The sequence below is a fragment of the Rhinopithecus roxellana genome, chromosome 2 (genome assembly GCF_007565055.1).
Source record: "Rhinopithecus roxellana isolate Shanxi Qingling chromosome 2, ASM756505v1, whole genome shotgun sequence".
Classification (NCBI taxonomy): domain Eukaryota; kingdom Metazoa; phylum Chordata; class Mammalia; order Primates; family Cercopithecidae; genus Rhinopithecus; species Rhinopithecus roxellana.
Genome location: NC_044550.1, coordinates 49,209,092 through 49,232,178, shown reverse-complemented (window position 1 = coordinate 49,232,178; position 23,087 = coordinate 49,209,092). Strand labels below are relative to the sequence as shown.

The 23,087-nt window shown below is 36.9% G+C and overlaps 1 protein-coding gene across 4 annotated transcripts in view; it reads left to right on the top strand.

Moving 5' to 3' along the window:
* Window positions 1–23,087, top strand: part of ARHGAP24 (Rho GTPase activating protein 24) — a 526,450-nt gene that overhangs the window by 474,263 nt on the left and 29,100 nt on the right. For all 4 annotated transcript variants that reach the window (XM_030915931.1, XM_030915930.1, XM_030915932.1 and 1 more), the window contains one exon: window positions 21,540–21,672. In XM_030915931.1, the coding sequence (XP_030771791.1) occupies window positions 21,540–21,672 (133 nt within the window). The remainder of the gene's footprint in view (window positions 1–21,539; window positions 21,673–23,087) is intronic.

Genomic DNA, 23,087 nt, shown 5'->3' with positions numbered 1-23,087 from the left:
GCAGATAAACAATAAACAGCAAATATATAAATAATTTTGAAAAGTAATGAGGGTGACATGCTAATATGCTAGTGAGTAAAGTGGTGGAGATACCCCATCTCCTTCCTGAGGATGTAACATTTGAGCTGGGACTTGAATGACAAGAGGCCTGTTTACCTACCCTATGGTGGAGGTATAACAGGCATGTTGCAGGTAGAGGAAAAGCAAGTGCAAAGTCCTAGAGACAGGAACAGCTTAGCTTGCTTGAAGAACATAAAGAAGGCCATTGGTGGGCCAGATGTAGTGGCTTATGCCTGTAATCCCAGCACTTTGGGAGGCCGAAGTGGGAGGATCCCTTAAGGCTGGGAGTTCCAGACCTGACTGGACAATAAAGTGAGACTGTCTCTACAAAAAAAAAAAAAAAAATCAAATTAAAAAATTAGCTGTCTAAAAAATTAGAATTACACCAGTAATTCTAGCAACTTAGGAGGCTGAGGCAGGAGGATCACTTGAGCCCAGAAGTTTGAGGCTGCAATGAGATATGATCATACTGCTGGCATTTCAGCCTGGATGGCAGAGCAAGACCCTGTCTCTAAAAAATTTTTTAAAAAATTAAATATAAAAGAAAGGAGGTCACTATGACAGGAATGTAGTGAGTGATGATGAATAGTGTCCACAGAGGTTGATTCTGTATGGCCTGGCAGATTATAATAATTTCTTTTTCTTTTACTTTTTCTTTTCTTTTTTAAAAACATTTTTTAAATTTTTATTTTTATTTTTTTGACAGAGTCTCCCTCTATCACCCAGAATGGAGTGCAGTGGCACAATCTCAGCTCACTGCAACCTCTGTCTCCTGGGTTCAAGCGATTCTCCTGCCTCAGCCTCCCAAGTGACTGAGATTACAGGTGCATGCCACCACACCTGGCTAATTTTTGTATTTTTTTTTAAGTAGAGACAGGGATTCTCCATGTTGGCTAGGCTGGACTCGAACTCCTGACCTCAGGTGATCTACCCGCCTCAGCTTCCCAAAGTGTTGGGATTACAGGCGTGAACCACCACACCTGGCCTATAATAAGAAATTTAGTTCTTATTCTAAGTGAAATGGAAATCTGTTAAAATATTTTTAGCAAGTAAATGAAATAATTTTATTTACATGTTAAAAAGGTCACTCTGGCAACTAAATATCCTTTTGATAAATTGTCAAGCTTGAATCCCTTTGTCTCCAGTGGCAGATATGCAAATTCCTGGATTCTGGTGATTAGAAGAAGGAGTTCCCAGATCCATGAATGGTGAGGTAATAAGAAGAGAGTAACATATTTGCGGCAAAATGTAATTGTGAGCTACATGGGGAGGGGAAAGAAAATCCATAATTTCCCAGAGGATGGTGAGGTTATTTTCAGAAACTTGTCCAAGCAGAATGTTCTGCCCCTATGTGGCTTTATGAAGTTAATTGGCTGTTTGATATTTCACATGGTCAAGTCCTAGCTCAGCTTTAGTCATTGGGATGTGGAGACAAACTGCCAGGGAACGTTCTTTAGTTCAAGTTTATCTCACCCAGGTTCTTTAATCCTTCCCCTGTTGTTTTCAATGTTTTGTACCTATCTGCCCTCTTCTGAAGAGCATCTGCGTTCTTAAATATGCCTGTGGTTTTGAAGCTGTGGATTTGTCTGGGGTCCATAGCCTCAAAATGATAAAAATACAGACTGTGCATAATGTTTTGAATAGACATGAAGTTGTAAATACAGAAATGTTTCCTTGTGAAATATTTTAAAGAGTAAGAATGAATGAATATTTTCCCTGTTTATTCTAATAATGCTTATTTCTCACCAAAGAGTCAATAGGATTCAGGTTTTGTCTTTATTTGTTAAAATATATTTATTAAAACCTAGAAAGACGTTCCCACAGGTATTCTGCAAAGATAATCTCTAGTCACTGACATTGTATCTCTAACGGTAAGCACTGAAATTTAATTTTTAAAGTGAACTTTAAAAATAACATTTTAAAAATCATAAAGTTATTAAGTTTAATTTGAATATTATTTAATTTAATACCATAAAGTTATTAAGTTTAATCTGAATATTATTAAAGTTATATTTGATTATAACATTTTATGTACAATTTAGAATATGGAAGAATACAAGAAGGAAATATGAATATTTTAAAATTCAACGCTCCATAGAGCTCTTGCTATACATAACAGATAAATAAATAGATAAGCAGAGATTTAGATGTGTCAAAATTCAGCTATGTATAAAATGTATCGGAATCATACAGCTTTTACATCTTGTCTTTTCTCCTTCACATTAAATCATGGACCTTTTCCCATGTCATTAGGTAGTTTGCACTGTGTGTGATCTTAAGGACTATATAATGTGTGATCTTAAGGACCATATAATAATTAATCGTATCAGTGCATTGATTTCTTTAATTCTGGCCCTTTTGTTTTCAATGTTTTGCACATATCTGTCCTCAGCTAGAGAGCATGTATTCATACATCTGCCTATGCTTTGGAAGCTATGGATCTATTTGGGATTTGGAAGATAATGTTTCATCTTTGAATGAGAAGAAAACACTTTGTCCTGTGTGAGGGAAAAAAAGAAAAGATGGTGTGAGAAAAAGTCATTTGAAATTCATATGCTGTGGGAATTTAGAGTAGTTGTGAGTGCACGGATGAGCCTTTATTAAGCCATGGACTTTCTGCTCTTCTTTAATTATATTGTATGCTCTTTTTTCCAGTTCTGAAGTTCAAGTTTGAGACTTTTATATAGGCATGACTCATTGTTCCTACAGTTATGACATATTCCCACATACTCCTTGGGCAGTGAATTTTGTGAGAAAGGGCATTCTCATTGACCTGAAAGAAGTTGTATTCTTTCAGTTCCTGTCAACTGTAAAAGCAAACAAACAAAAGAAAACAGATATCGCAGTTTCTAACCATTCTTGTCTTTATTCTTTCTATTTAGGAAGGATAACAAATTAAAATATAACTTTTTATATTAAACTTCCAAGTTTTGAGGGGACAAACATGAAATCCAGAATGTGTAAAATCAAATTAGATACTGAATGTCATTTTGTTACCAAAGTCCTCCAGATGGTATCAGCTGTTCAAGAAGACACATTTTGGAAGTGTTGGGAAGGTAGGGTCAAGAATGGCAGTGTGGTCACCATCCTAGCATTAACTGCTGGGCAACAGAATAACTATGCTCTTACAACACAGTGTTCAGGAGCAAGGACAGAGGCTTCATGAAGCCAGGAATTTTACACATTCTGTCCAAGAATCCTGAAAACAACTGCTGTCTGAGGTACCCCAGCTGCCCACCCACGTACTCAGTTCACACTTCCCTTGTCCCTCCTTCTCCTATTCTCCCCTTTCACTTATTTTTCAAATTTGTTTTGGTGACTAAATAAACTGCAAGTCCACAGAGATAAAATGAAAAAATAAAAGCCTAAAACTTAGGAGACAGAAAAGCCAGACATATTTTAATTTAATCCTCTGGGAAGGAATTTAGGTCTGGGGATTACTGAACTGAGTTATGAAAAAGTGAACTTGAAAGTGGGGAGTACTACAGACATAGTAGAGATTCTCCAGTATTAGTATGTGTAAGAATGACTTTGAGAAATATCTTAAGATTCAGATACCCAGACCCCACTTTGCTCTCATTCTGATTTAAATGGTTGGAGAATGCCTAGGAATCTGCATTGTAAACAAATCCACAGGTGATTTTTTTTTTTTTAATCTGCCTGTGCTGCCCAGGGGCAGGAACCATGTCCTCCTAGTCATGGACTTATCCTCTGCACCCAGTACAAAGGCTGGCAGAGAGCAGGCACCAGGTCAGGGCAGAGGGAGACTCATAGGCACTAGTGCAATTATTATAAGCATAAAGATATTGAAATGAGGAGAATGTCCAATGTGAAGGGGGGAATGAGATCTGGATTCCAAGGGAAGACAGGAGAAGGTGTGGTAAGGAGAAGGAAATAAGCCCGTCCCCCAGGGCAAAAAGCTGGGACCAGTGAAGCGACAGAGATCACTCTGACTGAGAGTTGGTTACGGAGATCAGAGGAAAGGAAGAGGAGACAGTGGAGGGCTGTGAAATCTGGTCAGTCCAGTCTAGACTCTTGTTTTTGACAGAGCATATGTGCACTTTGCGATCAGAGATTGGGAAACCCATTTGACCACCACTGCATTAAAACAAATGAGCAGCCCCAAACATATCAAGAAAAAAAGATGTTTTGTTTGGGGCAGAAAAATCCATCATCTGCTGCGGCAAATTAAAACACAGGAGGTAGTTAGTAGATAAAATGTTCATTCTTTAAGGAAGAATAATAACTTTATCAATAATAACCTACCTTGTGCTGGATACTATCCTGATTATTTCATTTAATCCTCAACTTCCTGAAGGTTCTAAGATTACTCTGTTTATTCCCTTCAAAGCATTTGATCGCCTTTAGTAGTTATCTTGTTTGTTTCTTTACTGCTTATCATCTGCCTTGCCCATGGCAATTTAAACTCCTTGAGGGCAGGATCCTTACCTGTCCTGATGCTACACCCCTCTCTGAGCACAACACCAGGCGTATAGTATGCACCAAATATTTATCAAGAGAATATCCTAATACCTACTTGTTTTACAAATGAAGATCCTTGCTCATGCTTGCTTCAGCAACACATATACTAAAACTGGAAGATCCTTGCTCATTTTAATTTGTTCTACCCTAGTATTTAAAATGTTTGAGTGTTTACACTGAGGCAGTGCTACACATTCTCATGGCTTTGCTGTTGCTGTTCCAGTGGTAGAAGGGCTGCTCTCAGCCCAGAGCCCAGATCTCTTTCTAAACAGCAGAACCTGTCCCTTTTCTGTTTTAAAATCCAAGTCCCTATACATGACTATTTGAATAATCCCATGCTCCCCTCGCCCACCCCGCCACCCTCTCCATGTGCACCTTTCCCTTTGGGAGAGCTTAACAAATTCACCCAACTCCCCTTCCTTATGGAGTTTTCCATGATCCCTGTAATATTTTCCTTGGGTTGCCATAAAAAAGCATTGCAAACTCGGTAGCTGAAAACAGCAACAACAACAAAAAACAATAACTTATTATCTCATATTTCTGGAAGCTGAAAATCCAAATCAAGATGTCAGCAGAGCCATGCTCTCTCTGAAGGATTTAGGGAAGTATCTGTTTCATGCCTTTCTCTTAACTTCTGATATTTGCCAACACCCTTGTTGTTCCTTGGCTTGTAGCTACATAACTCCAACCTCTGTCCCCATCTCCACATGGCATTCGTCTCCCCAGGTAATTCTTATATGCACGGTCCTAAAACCATAACTTGGGAAATACCAGCTGGACTATCAGCTGCAGGAGTGTATGGTAAAGGATATAGATCATTAGAATTGATGTAACTCTGTTTCTTATACATGAAATGGGAAAAAAAACATCACACCATTACTGGGAGCAACATATCAGTTCTGACAGGGCTAGGCAAGCCATATGCTATTGTGAGATAAACTATTTTCTGGGGTATAGATGTGATGTGTAAAATACATGATTTCCTTCCTGCTGAGTAGGGCCTGAAGTTTCAAGACAGCCTGAAAGTCACACTCCCTTTTTACACTTTAATCCATGCAAAAACTCAAACTCTGAAGATTTCAGTAGCAAACTGTACAGTTATAGAGCATCAATATCATAGTGTAAATAAAAGATCTAAGGGCAGGGCTTGATGGAAGAAAGTGGAGAAAGCAAGTGGTAGCTTGAGGGCATGTGAACCAGTAAAAGGGAGGAATTTGCATTCTTAAAGAGTTGGAAAAGCAAAGAACTGACTCCCAGGAATTTGCCTAAGGCAAGCCCTGTGTGTGTAGATGGTGAACAGGTTACCTATTTTCAGCACACTAAATGATTTTCTGAAGTCAAGGAGAGGGGCTAGTCCCTAAAGTCGTGAATAGCTGTTTACTTATAGTAACTCTTAACGTTCCTATTTTTTAGTATTTCTCAAACTTCTCTCATTCACATACTACCCTCGTTACCGTGGTGATGGGGAGGTGGGGACAGAATCCTTGCTCCCAGAGCTCCCAAGATGGTGGTGGACCACTTCCAAGATGCTGGCAAGCCTCGTGTTCTCTGACCTGGGGTTCTTGGCCTCACGAATTCCAAAGAATGGAATCTTGGGCCATGCGGTGAGTGTTATAGCTCTATTAAAGCCGTGGGTCACGGAAGAGAACCGTGGAATCCAGTGACTAGTGTTCAGCTTAATTAGGAGGAACCCGGGCGCTTAGCCAATGCAGGAACAACGGCAAGCCTTAGCGCCACAGGGAGCAGCAATGGGCGCCTTCGCTGGATCAGCAGCACAGTGGACACCCTAGCGGGATGGAAGTTAGAGGTGGGTCTGCGACCAGGGCAAACAGTAGTGGTGGATGGTGAGCGAAACCTCAGCTCAAGCGGTAACAAACACGGACCAGAAGAGAGTGCAGTTGCAAGATTTAATAGAGTGAAAACAGAGCTCCCATACAAAGGGAGGGGACCCAAAGAGGGTAGCTGTTGCTGGCTCCAATGTCAGGGTTTATATCCCTGTCATTGTCTCTCCCCCTGTTTTTGCCTAATTAGCATTTTACTGAGCTCTCTTTACTACCTGATTGGTCAGGTGTGAGCTAAGTTGCAAGCCCCTGTTTAAAGGTGGATACGGTCACCTTCCAGCTAGGCTTAGGGATTCTTAGTCGGCCTAGGAAATTTAGCTAGTCCTGTCTCTCACCCTCATGGTTTTAGCCATTTCCGTATAACGCCTGCACTAGGTTTATTGATATTTTTCTTTAAATGTATTCCAGTTTTCTTTATCGGTTTTGTGGTAAAAGGGAATTTATATATTATTGTTCTTTGAAAACCAGCACTACTTACATAAACACAAGGTCAATGTAACATAAGCACAATGACAACAAGAACATGTTATTAAATGTCCCTGGACACCGCTGCTTTCTGAAGATGCTGACCCTAAGGCCCTCTGTTGATTTGATGAAAATGGAGATTGGCATGTGCTGGTACCATTTTAACATGCCTCTTTTTCCCAAACGATGCTTCCTCTTTGATGTAGTCAGGAGAATTGAAAGAGAATCAAGAAAGAATTGGTGTTTCTGCTAAGTTATTTCATGTCAATATCCTGTTTCTGTGGCATCTTGCATTACTTGGAATAACCCACACTTTGGGAAATACAGTCAGGTCATCTTTGCTAACACTGGGAGGCCTCTTTCCTTTAAATGCTTGGCTTCTTCTCTAATTTGAACAAAGAGTAACTCACAAGAGTTCCATGAAACTGCTTTATAAACACACCAAGGTCTGAAAAATAACAGGCTTTAAGGAAAAATATCTCATATGTGAGAAATACCTCCGTGAATGAGTATTAACTAAATATTTTATGTGGGACAGGGTGTAAACTAAAAATCTGTCATGTTGCATCGTGTTTTACTCTGTGATATATCTAAAAAGCCCATGCATCTAGAATTGGGAGTATGAGCTTTGCTTTCCTTTCAATTTATCTTTGCAGAATTTCGGCTCACTTCCACTGAAACCCAATGGGTTATAAATAAAAGTGCCCAATTAACCAAGAGGTTTTTCAGTATTTGGCATATCTATCAGTTGGTGTTTGTCTACTTATTTGCAAGAATGTGGTGTAGAAGTTAAAAGTTCAGGCTTCCGTGACAGAAAGATGTGGGACTAAATATGCCACTTACTACCCATGTTAATGAAACAAAACTGGTTACCTAACTTCTCAAAACTAATTTCCTCATACAAAATAGAAACCATAATGTCTAATCGCACAGGGTTGTTGTATTCATTCACTTAAAAATAAAACAAAATGGAACAAAAATACCTGGAATATGTAAGTGAAATTGCACAGGCCCTGGCATGCTATGGGCACTTTTTATTGTCATTTTAAGTATGATGATGGGGATAATGATGGTATTGATGATTCTGACTAACATTTTATGGTAGAAGGAAAAATAATATTCTCGAATCTATGTGATACAGAGACTAGTATTTCACCAGAAACTCCTCTGTATGTTTAATCCAGGAAGTCTTCATTTATGGTTTGAAACCTCTAAGAAATTTCTACTGAAAATAAGTAAGATACTTATAAGATTTTATGTTATGAAAGTGTGTTTTTTTCTGTTTTATGACTCAGATTGAAAATTTTCTTGCATGAAAACATATCTGTTAAATTCATATTTTTGAAATAAAGGGAATCATGTTTTACATATCATATGTCACCCATTTCAAGGGTACAATCCATTGATTTTTAGCAAATTTACCAAGTCATGCAACCATTACCATAAATCAGTTTGAGAACATTTTATCACCGCAGTAAGATTTCTTATGCACATTTACTGTTATCCCCAGCTCCTCTTCCTTCCCAAGCAGCCACTAATCTGATTTCCGTCTCTATAGATTTTTCCTTTTCTGGAAATTCTTATAAATGGAATCATTCACTATTCTTTTGCATCCAGCTTTCACTTAGCATAATGCTTTTGAGGTTCATCTGTTAAGGGAAAGGGGTCCAGATCCAGACCCTAAGAGAGGGTTCTTGAATCTCTTGCAAGAAAGAATTCAGGACGAATCCATAGGGTAAAGTGAAAGCAAGTTTATTAGGAAAGTAATGGAATAAAAAGAATGGCTACTCCATAGACAGAGCAGCCTCGAGGGCTGATTTTTATGGTTATTTCTTGATGATATACTACACAAGCGATGGACTATTCATGCCTCCCCTTTTTAGACAATATAGGGTAACTTCCTGACATTGCCATGGCATCTGTAAACTGTCATGGCGCTGGTGGGAGTGTAGCAGTGAGGACAACCAGAGGTCAGTCTCCCCATCTTGGTTCTGGTGGGGTTTGGCCAGCCTCTTTACTGCAATCTGTTTTATCAGCAGAGTCTTTATGACCTGTATCTTGTGCTGACTTCTCATATCTTATCCTGTGACTTAGAATACCTTAATCATCTGGGAATACAGTCCAGTAAGTTTCAGCCTCATTTTACCCAGCCCCTCTTCTAGATGGAGTTGCTCTGGTTCACATGCCTCTGACACATCCATGTCATAACATGTATCAGTAGTTTGTTCCTTTTTATTGAAGAGTAGAATTTCATTTTGTCGATAAACTACATTTTGTTTATTCATCTGTCAGTTGGTAGACATTGATGTTGTTCCTACTTTAGGGCTATTATCAATAAGATTTCTGTGATTCATGTACAAGTTTTTGTGTAGAGATATGTTTAATTTCTTTTGGGACTATTCCTAGAAGTGGAATTGCTGGGTCATATCCATGTTTAACATTTGAGGAACTGTTAAACTGTTTTCCCAAAAGGCTGAACCATCTGATATTTCCAACAGCAATGTATGAGGGTTATGATTTTTTATTCTACCCACTCTAGTGGGTATGAAATGACCTTTTATTTTAGTTTTTGATTTGCAATTTCCAAGTGACTAGTGATGTGGAAACTTGTTTTTTCATGTGCTCATGAGCTATTCTTTACTTTTTATGAGCCATTCTAAAAAGTAACTAGAGGCTTAGTTACTGAATCTCTAAATCGTAGTGTAAGACAGCAATTAAAAGGATTTTCTGGTGTATACAGTTGAGTCGGCAAGTTATTGCCAAATCAATCAAGTCCGCACAAAACTTGTTCCTTCTCTGAATACTTCAACAACCTTATATTCCAACATGGAAGTATTCTTAACATATTGGACTTGATGATACCACCCTTATCATTAATATGTATATATAAATTGAGGGGAACAGATAAAAAGTTTTAAAAGAATCCAAATTACTCTTTAGAAGGCATATGGTTTTAAAATATTTGATTTTTCTGATTGTTTTGATAATTCATGTTAAGGAAATGGTTACAAAGTCTCTAAGGAATTAATAGTAATGTTCTGGGAATATCAGTTTAGGGTTGAGATAAACATCTATGCTATCATGGGAACACACATTTACATACCCAAGAGGACATCACTGTGGATATTCATTGAAAACTGTGTTCATAAAGTAAAATACATAGAACTAGAAGATGTACTCGAAGAAGGTAGAGGATTTTGTGAACCTTAATTATCTGTTTTATCTCTAATGTCTGATATAATGTAGGCATTCAAGAATAGAATAATGTCTGATATAATGTAGGCATTCATTAAATATTCAAAGAATAAATCAATACTAGGAGTATATTTTGAATGTCATTGTTGAATGAAAAAATGCCCGTATTTCTGATATCTCAGGAAGTAGAAAACTCAAGTGCTTGTTTCTATAGATTACAATTTAGGAAGCTTGAAAATTATCATGCTGAAAAATAATTTCTAAACTTCTGTTGGAATTTAACTTTTGTCAAGTAAGGCAAAGTGCCTGCCTGGGTCAGTGTACAAAGTCATAGTCCCATTTATGAATGGGTTCAAAATTTCATAAAACACCACAGTTCTAAGTCAGGACCAGTACCTTTATTTGTTTTCTGCTTCTGCAATGTTGTCGTGAATATCGATGCACTATACTTCCAAAGTAAACTAGATTTTGATTTATAACAAAGCAATAATAACAAAAACCAAACCAGAATAAAACAAAAAAACTTGCCTCTTCTCAATTAAATTTGTTTCATCACTCTTTCTTTCCTCACTCTGACCCCTCTTACAAAGTAGTCCAAACAGAAAACACTAATATAAGAAACATCTGACATGTAGTGACAAAGGATCCCTTCTAGCAAAGCTCACGACTGCGTTTTAATGTGAGAGCCACAGGAAAGACATAACTGGATTCTTTTAAAGCTTTTTATGTGTTCCCCTCGATTTATACATACATATTAATAAACTAGTATGGTATCGTCCAGTCCAATACACTAATCCTTCCATGTTGGAATAAAAGATTGTTGAAGTATTCAGAGAAGGGACAAGTTTTGTGTGAACTTGAGTGATTTTGGCAATAACTTGTTGACTCAACTGCACATACCAGAAATCTTTTTAATTTCCCTGTTACAATATGAGTTAGAGATTCAACTGTGTAAAAACTAGGCCTCTAGTTACTCATCTCTTGTATGAAGCACAAGGACTTGTTTACTTTATTTATTTTTATTGGAAGAAAATATATTTTCTAGAAAAGAATATGTGTTTTTCATTGTTTATCCCCGAATTAGATAATCATAATTTTCTTGTAGTGAATATGGCAGGAAATGAGTGACATGCAGTAAGGTCATTGTTGGGGACACATGAATAAGTTACTTTCTAGCTTTCATTAGCTAGAAAATTATTTGCGATGTTTGGTTGTATTTTATTTTTTATTTTAAAATGGAAATATTAAAGTATATATAATATGGCTTTTAAATGCTGTTAGAGAATACACACACACACACGCACACATGCACACACACACACATATTTAAGCATAAATGTACCCCTCAGCATGAAAACACCAATAATGCTTCTCTTGGGAAGTCCTTGGTTACATAATCTAAAGTCTCTCCAATTATGAGAAAAATTGTTGAATGTATTATGAAGATTGCATTTCCTTTGTTTCTTCTGAAACTCCATCTGCAGAGCTTAGTGAAGGGAAAAAGATGTAGGCAGGCAAAATACAATGGCGAAGTAACTAAATACTGCCAATACTTCTCTATTTTTGCTATGCCAAGTTCATTAACATTTTGCCAAAACTTTTAAAACCATATGAAACTGAAATTACAACCCATTGCTCTTCAAGTCCTAGGTTCAGCTGAAGCAAGAAAGTGCTGTGTGATGAAGTCTCAGGCATATATTAATACATTTACTAATAATGAAAAGATATGAAATTGGAACAGCCATGTAAACTCTCAATGAAAAAGTACTATTAAGGGTTTGTGTATCAGGAATCAAAGGTTAGGAAAATAGTGTACCCCAGCTTAGCAAAAAATCAAAACTCATTATCTATAGAATCTAATTAGATTACTACATCATTATAGTGCACCTAGAGATTGTGCATTATTTCATTGACTTCTAGAGTAATTCCTGGGAGAAATGTGAGGTGAGCAAGAAGTTCACCTCTCTCAAACTAGTCGTGTAACCTATTGTATGGTGGATAGTATAGTATATAGTATAGGTGCTATTTGTTAAGTATAACAATAAAATTTCTACAAATGTGTTTTCTTGTTGTATCTCTTACAGTGAGTAGGTTATATCCACCTGAAAATAGGCCACCTGAATTGGCGATATCTACCAATCTTTTAAATCATTCTTGCATTCCCTATTATATATGTTATACTTTGTGAATTTAGAAAGTCACGTTCCACAGAGCAGTCAGAGAAGAAGTTAATGTGCGGATACTACTTCAGTATGACTCCCAATCTAAATCTAGAATGCCTGTGTTTATTAAAAGTCTTAAGCAGACTAATTACTTTGTCCACTGGTAACTACAGATACTCTGTGGGACCTCAAGGCTTTAGCTTTCTCCTGGGACAAGTATAGACAAATGCAATGAAGATCTACGGACACTGAGAAGAGAACAACATCCCACAGGAGATTTGATTGATTTTCTTCATACCATAAAACTGTTTGGATATGTTTACAATAATTCTACAATGAACAAAGTATATATGTATCTGTATGTATGTACATTTATGTGTGTAATGTGTGTATGCACACACATTTATAGTAGAATCTCTGTAGTTTGCAAACAAACTATCATATCTTTATCATTGTTTATTTCAAATGTCAATACTTGTTCTAAATAATTATACAGATCATTGATATGACTAGGATTTGAGTTTAATAGAAAAGTCTTTGTGGGCTCGTTGACTTTAGATTTAATTGCTTTGGGAGAAAGTTAATGGGTTTTTTTGTAATTTGGGGAAATATTAGTGTCATTTGCAGTATGAGATGTATTGTGTGCATTTGAATGTTACTTCTAAGCTAAATTTGGATATAAGATTGAATCTTGGGTCTAAAATCAGTAAAGCTGGAGGGACATATTGAGTCATCTTAATAGCTGTGTTGATTTATTTCATAACTGACAGCACTTAAGGTTTTAATTAGGTTTTGTGCTTGTTGCAGCTGAATGCATATGTTGTACAAAGTAGCCTGTTTAAAAGAATTTCATACTGATGTAATTATTGCTTTAGGGAAACTTTTCTGTGCGTTCTACATCAAGCCTTGTAAGTGTCTCGATCCTGCTAACTTTCCTTTTTTGATTAAAACACCTTGGTACTGTAATAGAAAATGTCAGAATTTATTTTTATTCTTTAGTCTAAATTTTTGATTTACATAGACACATTAGAATATGCCTAATTCTAAAGTGAATTGATTTTCTCAAACATATTCAAACTAAATGACAACAACTCTAATGACTAATTTATAAAATAAGTGTGTGTTTTTTGTGGCATACATATTTGTTTATTTATGCTTAAACAATTGCCCTTTGCATTCAAATTGTATTCAAAAGCTATACAACAATTCATTTTGTAGTTATTTATATTTAGTACTGATGTTTACCACTTATATGTGTTTTTTAAGGGAGTTAGAGGTAGGAGGACAGTCTTGATATCGGGAAAACTAGTTAATATGGTATTGTGTTAGTGGAGGTGAGTAATACAAACTAGAACTTAAGCAGTGTCAGTAAGAGTGCCAAAGAAGGCATGGATTCATAAGCTATTATGTCAGAATATATATGAACCAGGCATTTGTATTTTTTTTTTTTAAACTTCCCAGGTAATTCCAACATACTGCTCAGTCAGAGAATCACCAATCGCTGTCAGATTTAGAGTCTTGGGAACAGTCAAATTTAGTTTGACTTTTAGGTTTCTTGCTTATTTGTGTAAATGGTGATGCCATTCATTGTGAAAAAAAATATCCTAAAGCGGAACAATTTTACACAAGGGGAGATTTTTCTGTTGTTGCCAGTCAATTTTGTTCACGTGAAGTTCAAATATGTGTGAAACATCTAAGAATTCAGTGGAAAGGTCTGATACAGAGATAGATATTATGTAGTCTTGTAGCAAAGTGATAGTGGAACTCATGGATTAATCCAAAGAGTGTGCAGGTCATCCAAGAAAACAATACCACTTAAAGGCCAGCAGAGGAAGAGCTAACTAGTAAGGAATGGTGGTCAGAGAAGAGGCAAGGAGGTGGAAGGGAAAGGCAAGTAAGGTGTCAAAGAAACATTGAAATAGAGACTTACTCATGGGAAATATTAGTCAGAAATAGAAAATGAATAAATATCTATAATTTTTTTCAGTTAGGGAGTTAGCTACTTTCTTTTTGAGGAGTCTATTGTTTAGAAGCACCAAACTCGGATTGCTCAAAGTAATCTCTATCTTACAGCTATACTACAAGGTGTTTTATATTTATTTGTTTATTATTATCTTATATATGTAAAGAGAGTGATTTGTGTACGTGTGTGTGTGTGTACTCACATGCACGTGCTTGCACATATGGGATGTTGGAGTGAATGTACATTAAGCGGTCAAATATTATTTTTACACGATAATCTAGCATTGAAAGGGAGAAGTCTCTACACACATGCCTCTATACACAGAAGTAATTCTAGAGGGAGGAAAGAAAAGATCGATGTGACAGTTTGGTAAAGCTGGGCACTGTATTAGTCTGTTTTCATGCTGCTGATAAAGACATACCGAGACTGCGCAATTTACGAAAGAAAGAGGTTTCATGGAGAACTCACAGTTCCATATGGCTGGGGAAGCCTCACAATCATGGCAGAAGGCAAGGAGGAGCAAGTCACGTCTTACGTGGATGGCAGCAGGCAAAGAGAGAGCTTGTGCAGGCAGACTCCCCATTTTTTAAAACCGTCAGATCTCATGAGACCCATTCACTATCATGAGAACAGCACAGGAAAGACCCACCCCCATGATTTGATCATCTCCCACTGGGTCCCTCCCACAACACGCGGGAATTATGAGAGCTACAAGATGAGATTTGGGTGGGGACACAGGGCCAAACCATATCAGGCACTATATCCCCACCAACATTCTTTCCACCACGTCTTCCACTGGGGAATACTGGAGAGACAAATACGTAACTAGGAGGCTCCCACGGATGCTAGAAGTGTCCAGATTTAAACTGGTGACCATTACCCATTGGAACTTCCTCCTTTCTTTGGAGTTTTCCACTCCCAATCCATGTTCTATATCAGTGTTTCTCAATATTGGCTGCATAAGAGAATAAAATATCAATGCCAAAGCTTTAATCCAGATCAATTATACTAGAATGTATAAAACCTAGTCAACAATTATTAGAAAACGTTTTCAGTTAATTCCAGGATGCAGCCAAGGTTGTGAATCTTTGTGTTCTGTATCACATTGGTTTATCTGACAGTGTTTCCATAAATTCACATTAACTGAAAGCATGTTTCTGTTTTTGCAATAACATTTCATTACCTAGTACTCTGACAGTACCATCAACAGTTTTATAGACAAGCTCACCAAAAGTAGACTTGGGGGTTGTTTTAGTCAATTCAAACTGTCGTAATAAAATACTGTAGACTGGTAGCTTAAACAACAGAAACTTCTTATTTCACAGTTCCAGAAATCGGAAATCTAAGATCGGGGTGTTAATATGGTTGTGCTCTGGTGAAGGCTGTCTTCTTGGCTTGCAGATAACTGTCTTCTGACTGGATTCTTGGACAAGGGGAGAGAGAAAGAGCAAGCTCTTTAGTGTCTCATTTTATAAAAGCCCTAATCCCATCAGGCCAGGGCCCCACCCTCATGAACTCATCAAACCCTAATTACCTCCCCGAGCTGTAACTCCAAGTACCATTACATTAGAAGTTAGGGCTTCGATGTACGAAGAGGATAGGGGGATATTCAGACCATAGCAGGTATCATGCAGTTCTCTGCCATCAGCAGCTTTAAACCAGGAGAATTCTACTGGGACAAGCACTAGTTCAATGTAGTCCGGCACTTAGCCTGGAGGTGAAACAGTCCTTTGGTTTTGTATATAATTCAGTGGTGACATTTATGTAGCTGTGCAATAAGCCATGACAGGTTTAACTAGATTCTAGTTTCACTGCTGAAAAGTGCATCAGTTTTGACAGATACATAGAAAAATAAGTTTGAACGGAACCAGACTTTTTAAAGAGATGTTGAATTTAGTCTGGAGCTACTTAGTATCTTTGGAATTGCCTTTCTGTGTCCTGGTGAACTCAGCAGGCAAAGCAGAGTATTGCTTAAGCAAGACCATTTGGTGGTAGCATTCATGTTGGAAGTACTGCCAAATGCTTTCAGTCTCATGGATGTTCTCCCTGGAGGCTGATGGATATGACATTATTATTTTTTAATTCTAAGTGAATTTTAGATCATCTCATTGTGCTTGTTGCTGATAAGTTCACAATATCTTTAATAACTTCCTGTGTAGGTGCATTGCAAATTCATTCTATTCAGTTAAACCAAGGAATTATACTGTATTCTCTGCATAGTATTCAGAGTGAAAAATTCCCATTTCTAATTTTGAGACTTAAATGTTACAAGGTTTTGTCTATGTAATATTATACTTGTAATTATGGTGGCATTTGGATTTATCAGTGTGTGTAAGTATGTTTATGAGGAAAGGAGGAATGGAGATGGACGATGAGCAAGGAGGGATTCTTGTCAGACTCCTTTATCCTTGTTCAGATTAATAAGAGGCCTATATTGCACCTAGGTGTTAAGTAGGACAGATAATTTCCAGGAAATATAAAGAACATTCTTCAGATCACATGCTTGGCAGGAACTCAGTAGTCAGAATATACAGAAAGTGTTATGAAGTAGAGAAAAATGAGACATGGTATGGAAAAGTAAGAAATATAAACTCAAAGGCAGAAAAAAGGGTCTATGTTGTTCATTTATTTTTCACCTACCATGTAGCATGAGGCTGTGCACATCACAGGTGTTCAGAAACTGCTTGGTGAGTGAATGAGTGATCTCGGAAGGATCAAAGTAGACCGATGAGAATACAAAATTAGGTCAATCATAGGAAGCCTCATGGAATTCTCCCTTTAAGTTTATAAAAAAGCAATAATCAGGAGGAAACAGGATTCAGACATAAAGTCCAAGTACAATATAAGTTGTGAACAAAACCCATACGTTGCTCAATTAAGGGACATATGCTACAAAGCTCCTCCTAGTCTGATGGCTCTTTCACTCAGATCTTTGGGCATATCTCGTGCTGCCTTTTTCCTACCTCTGGATATAACGTGCTTGATTACATATCTTACCTTCTGAAAAGGCTCTACTACCAGCTGAGTGAAAGGGACTTGAGTCTGTATAATGACTTTATATTAGCAAACAGTTTTGAACTTCTACCGTTAAAAGACAGGATTACAACAAATCTAGTTTTGCAGATCTTCATTGACTTCTTTTGTGATTCTAGAATCTAGCAGCAGTTTGGGACAAAATGGTTGGAATGTTCCACCCTACCACATGTGCAGGTTATATTTACAGGATGAGAAAAAGAAGTAACCTACGGAAAACAGAAGCGAAGTACAGAGACAGCCCCATTACATGGTTTACATCTCATACATGGTTTGAACAGCTGCCTGTGATTGACTGAAACTCAGCTGTTTATTCCTCGTTAGGCTTTCACTTTGTTTCTGGTAATGAGTTAGGTTGCAATTAGGAACTTGTAGGGAGGACTCCTTGGGCGAATTTCAATTTTATTTAACATACCAGAGAGCATGACTCTAAAGCACCTCGTATCTCAGTGATTAGCCAAAAATAATTTTTGTCTATGCAGTTTCCTGTTGAAGTATCCCAAATGGGGTTAATAGCAGAACCTACTCATGGGCCTTCAGTGAGGCCCTGATGTGTGCAGATGTGTTGTTGTTATTAGGTGAAGAATTTTTATTATCCATTGGATATAGACTTTTGCCACAATGCAATCACTTCACTTCACTTTGGTGAAGACTGAGATGTATTTCTCTGAGACAAAGATGGCACTTTCTTTTAGGTACACTGGGCAATTAGCACATAATATTGATATCTAATTAATTGGTTACACATATTAAAGTAGATATTAATTTGGCAAAGTCGTGGATTTTCAATAGGAGATAGAAGGCTAGAGAGTGAGATTGACAGGGTTGCTATTTTGTAGACTGAACATACAAAGATATTTTTCAGAGAAGCACCAGATTTCCCCATTGTAATGGGTAGCCTGACAATTAGGGCATGTGACTGAGAACCTCTTAAAGTGAATCAGAACTGGAAAAATATGTTAGATTCTGTCCAGAAAGGATTATTTTCTTCAGTGAGAAAGGACAAAGCAAAAATGAAAACTCTAGAAAAATGCTGAAGTCTCTATTTCTACAGGGTAACCTGAGTTTAATAAAGCCAAAAAAAGAGAGTCATAAATTTTTAAATTTTAGGCTTTAAGCAAAAGTTAATAACCTTCGTTAATCGAAAAATATATATAATTGTTCATTTTTTTCTTCATCATTTCTATATAATTAGCTGTGTTCATATATACTATAATGTTAGAAAGCCCCTGTAATGTATCACTTCTGGGAAGAAATAAAATAATCATCCCACTCCACCTTTTACCTTGATTCATGTCTCAAATATTTCTATTCTTGGAACATTACTGCAGCTTTGGCGCTAAGACAATTGCTGGTAGAGGAAGAATGATTCTGTGGCCCTTCATCCTTCACAATTTTTACACCATCCCATTGTCTAACTTTGCAATCTCGCCATCTAGTGTTCAAAGGTTCTCAATACCATAGTTTATAAAATGCTTCACTTCATTAAAAGCAAAACAGTAGAGTAAGTGCTAAGGGAGTTCCCTTAAAAACAGTGTGTTTGGGAACAGTCAATGTAATAAATAGATCATCAATGAAACTTTAAAGCAGATTTCTTGTTAAATATGTTTCTTGTTTATCATTATTGTCTCATTTATTTATAGTATTTATTTATAACTATTTGATATCTTCTGTTTATATAGTCATGAAATTATATATAACATACTCTGTATATTGAAATATATACTTATTTATTTTATATTTTATTTTTATATTCTTCTATCTTTGTACTACCTGTAACTAACAAAATTGTCATTGACTCTGAAGGCAAACAAATCTGAGTCATGATGGTAGATTGGGTTAGAGTGGAATCAAAAGGAAATAGTTTATTGGAATATTTGACTGCTGTGCCTATCCTGCCCCAGGCTGTGTTTTTTTTACTACTAATGACTGTCCCTTCGAGGGGTAGATATAGCAAGAAAAACACAGAAGGCTTTGATGCATATGAAATACGGTGGCTTGTCAGAAAACAAACAAAAATACTAGTGTCTTCCTTGTCTTACCATTGAGACTACTTTAGGTATGTCTTTTAAAAATGATTTTTTTGGAATTTAGTTTTAGGAATTAATGAGTTGATTGCAGTTTTCAAGATGTCCTGGAAACATGATTTCTATTTTCTTTACAAGGTTTTAAGATAACCTTTTCTGTAGTGTTTATCAGTTCAGAATTTTAGAAAGAAAAATATGTATTTATTTAATTATCAAGAAGATACAATTAACTAGTTAAAACAAGCCCTTTCAGATAACCTCCATCATTTTAACATCTATAAAACAGTTAACAATATGCCTGTTCTGAGAGACTCCAATGTCAAAATGGAAAACCTCAGCCCTTACCCTGAAGAAGGTGAAGTCCTATGGTCCATGAGGTTGCTGCCTACTGCTCAGACCTTACCTATTTCCATTCTGGGCTCTGACCTTCTTAGCCTTTGTCAATTCTGCAAGGACAGGAGACTTCCTCCCACTTTAGGCTGTCTTTCTCCCTTGCTTTGATCAGAAATGCCTTCTTCTGTCCTTAGACACCCTTCAGATCTTGGCTCAAACATCATTTTCTCAGAGAAGGCCCTCAAAACCCTGTCTTGAGGGTTTTGCAATAATAAAAAAGATGGTATGCAATAATTTTCCATATTTCCACTCACCTTATTTTGTAATCACATAATTGTCTTATTATCAGCTTAATATCTGCTGTCTTGACTAGACTACAAGTCGTGAGCAGGCTGGAATAATACCTCTTTTATTTAAACCCCTAAGGTCCTAGCCGCTGTGTTTCCTATAATATCCATTAGGAGTAGATGTGCAGTAAATAGCTGATGAAATCAACCCATGGGATTTCACAGGTTTGAAACTGAGAACTGAGAAGCCCATTGTCTCAGCTCATATAATTTTGTAAAGTCGGCTCTGCTTCCATGCCACCACTGGGATAAGAGAATATTCACTGAGGCAGGAAACCCCACTGCCTGCATCCCAACTTTTCAGAGCACACCTCTCTGTGGACATGTCACTTCCTGCAGCACAGCTTGGGAGTGAGGTAAAGAATTCCCTGGATTGTTCGCTACCACTCTTCTCGGTTCACAGGAATCAACTCTCCTTTCACACTTTTGCTTATTCTCCCTGGAGATACAAAAACAAAATGACTTCCCCCACACAAATAAAAACTCTATTCTTCCTGTCTTTGCTATCATCCATCTTCATGGATTAACAGGAAATATAAGATACAGAAGATAAAATATAAATTAATATTTTAGTAAGTTTTTTAGTAAGTTATCTTGCCACTCACACTCAGCAGAGGATACAAATAAATTATTCAAGTTATGTAAAGGACATTAAGTTTTTATTGTTTATTTTTATAGCATTTTTCTTCTTTTCTAGAACACTCTAAGGATTCCCAGCTATCTTAGAATATTAGACAAACAATTATGCTTAGAATCAATCATTTTCAAAATGAGCTCTGTTAAAAATTTATGGCATGTCACACTAAGCTTCAAGTATCTATAGGCAAACACCAACACTTTCTCAAAAATGAGTCCAACATTTTGAGAGATGAGCGGGAATTTAGTAATTCATTTTGATATTGAATATACACATACACCCATCTATAGATTTGGTATTTTTTGTAAATTTTATTACAGTATATTTTATTTCAGGATCTAATATATTCTCATTGTTTTCTTAAGTTAACACCTTTGCTTACCATCAAATACACAAAAAGAAAAATGCTTGAATGTTCAAACTACACTGAGGATTCTTTAATTTTTTTTATTTTTATGGGTATGTATTCAGTGTGTATATTTATGGGGTACATGAGATATTGTGATACAGGCCTATAATGTGTAATAATCACATCAGGGTAAATGGGCTGTGTATCATCTCACACATTCATCATTTCCTTGTGTTATAAACATTCTAATTATACTGTTTTAGTTATTTTTAAAGGTACAATAAATTATTGTTGACTGCAGTCACCCTGTTGTGCTATCAAATACTAGATCTTATACATTCTACCTTGCTATATTTTGTACCCATTCACCATCCCCACTCCCACCCCACCCACACACACATACACTTATCCCTCCCAGCCTCTGTTAGCCATCATTCCACCTTTACACTGAGGATTCTATAGATCTTTCTAGGCCTTCTTCTCCCCACCTAATAGGCATCACATAAATGAGTGCTCTCTAAAAACTGGGTTGATTAATTCAATTGCCAACTTGGATGGAATTCTAACTCTTGGACTCTTGAAAAAAATAAATAGAATGGTATGAAGTTTACTCCAAAGAATATCTTCACACTTCTGTCTCCACAGCAACACAGATGTACACACGGTGGCATCACTTCTTAAGCTGTACCTCCGAGAACTTCCAGAACCAGTTATTCCTTATGCGAAATATGAAGATTTTTTGTCATGTGCCAAACTCCTCAGCAAGGAAGAGGAAGCAGTAAGTTGATGCATTTGTTTCCAAATAAGCTTTCGTTTGGAATTTTTATGTGTGTTCTTAGTCTTAAATCTGTAAATTTCCATTGCCCTATCCCAGTGTGTTGGGGTCCGCGTGTTTCCTAAACAAATGAATGAACACACAAGACAACACAAGACAAGACAAACATGGCGGCCGCCCCTGAACGACATGCTCCGCTTTATTTTATACAGTCGTTTGTGGAATGTTACCAAGTCACAAGACACATTGTTGTTTTTCTGACCTTTCCCTGACTTTCTGGATTTTCAAGATGTTTACACATAAACAAGCCCCCAGGGTCTGCTGTTTGCAGCTGGCTCCTATCGGAACGCCCTGCTTCGTTTGCAAGAGCAGGACTTATCCGGAACGTCTTGTTTGCGAGCATGTAGTCCTCTACACCAGTGTTATTCTCCACTATCCTTTGTATTGACCTCACACACACTGAGACTTTCCAAATACAGCTCAAGTACCATTTCTGATCCCCTCTCTGATCAAAAAAAGAAATATGGCTGAATAAATTAAATCAGCACAACTTGCCACTTTATTTCCCTAAATGGTAAATGCAATGCTATGTCAGGCCACACATCACACAAAAAAAGTGACTGCTGTGTCTCATAATCTTTTAATTGTGTGAACCCAAACCACTTCAAACAGTGGCTTGTATACAAAATCCTACCTACTGCTGTTTCTTTAAACAGATTTGGTAAGGTATAATTTTTATACTATACAATTGCCCATTTAAAATGTATGATTCAGTGTTTTTTAGTATATTCTCAGAGTTGTGCAACTCTGAGATATTAGATTATCACTGAAATCTAATTTTAGAATATTTGCAATATTTTTATTGCCTCAAAATAAACCTCATACCCTCTCTTAATTCTGCTTTTTCCCCAGTTCTTGGCAACTACTAATCTATTTTCTGTCCCTATAGATTTGCCTATTCTGGACATTCCTTATAAATGGAATCATTCAATGTGTGTGTGTGTGTGTGTGTGTGTGTGTGTGTGCGCGCGCGTGCACGATTGGCTTCTTTCACTGTTTTCAAAGTTTACTCACGTTGTGCCACTTATTAGTAGTTTCATTCATTTTAATTCTAAACAATATTCCAATATTCATCCATTCATCGGACAGACCTGTGGGTTTTTTTTATTTCATTATTTGGCCATTATGAATAATGTTGTTGTGAACATACATGTACAAAGTTTTGCATGGACCTATGTTTTTATTTCTCTTGAGTATATACCTAGAAGGTAGAATTGTTGGGCCATATGTAACTCTGTGTTTTTCAAAAGGCCTCCATCATTTTACATTCCCATCAGCAATGAGTGCAGATTCTGATTTCTTCAAATCTTTGCCATCGTTTGTTACCTGTCTTTTTTATCCTAGCCATCCTAACATGA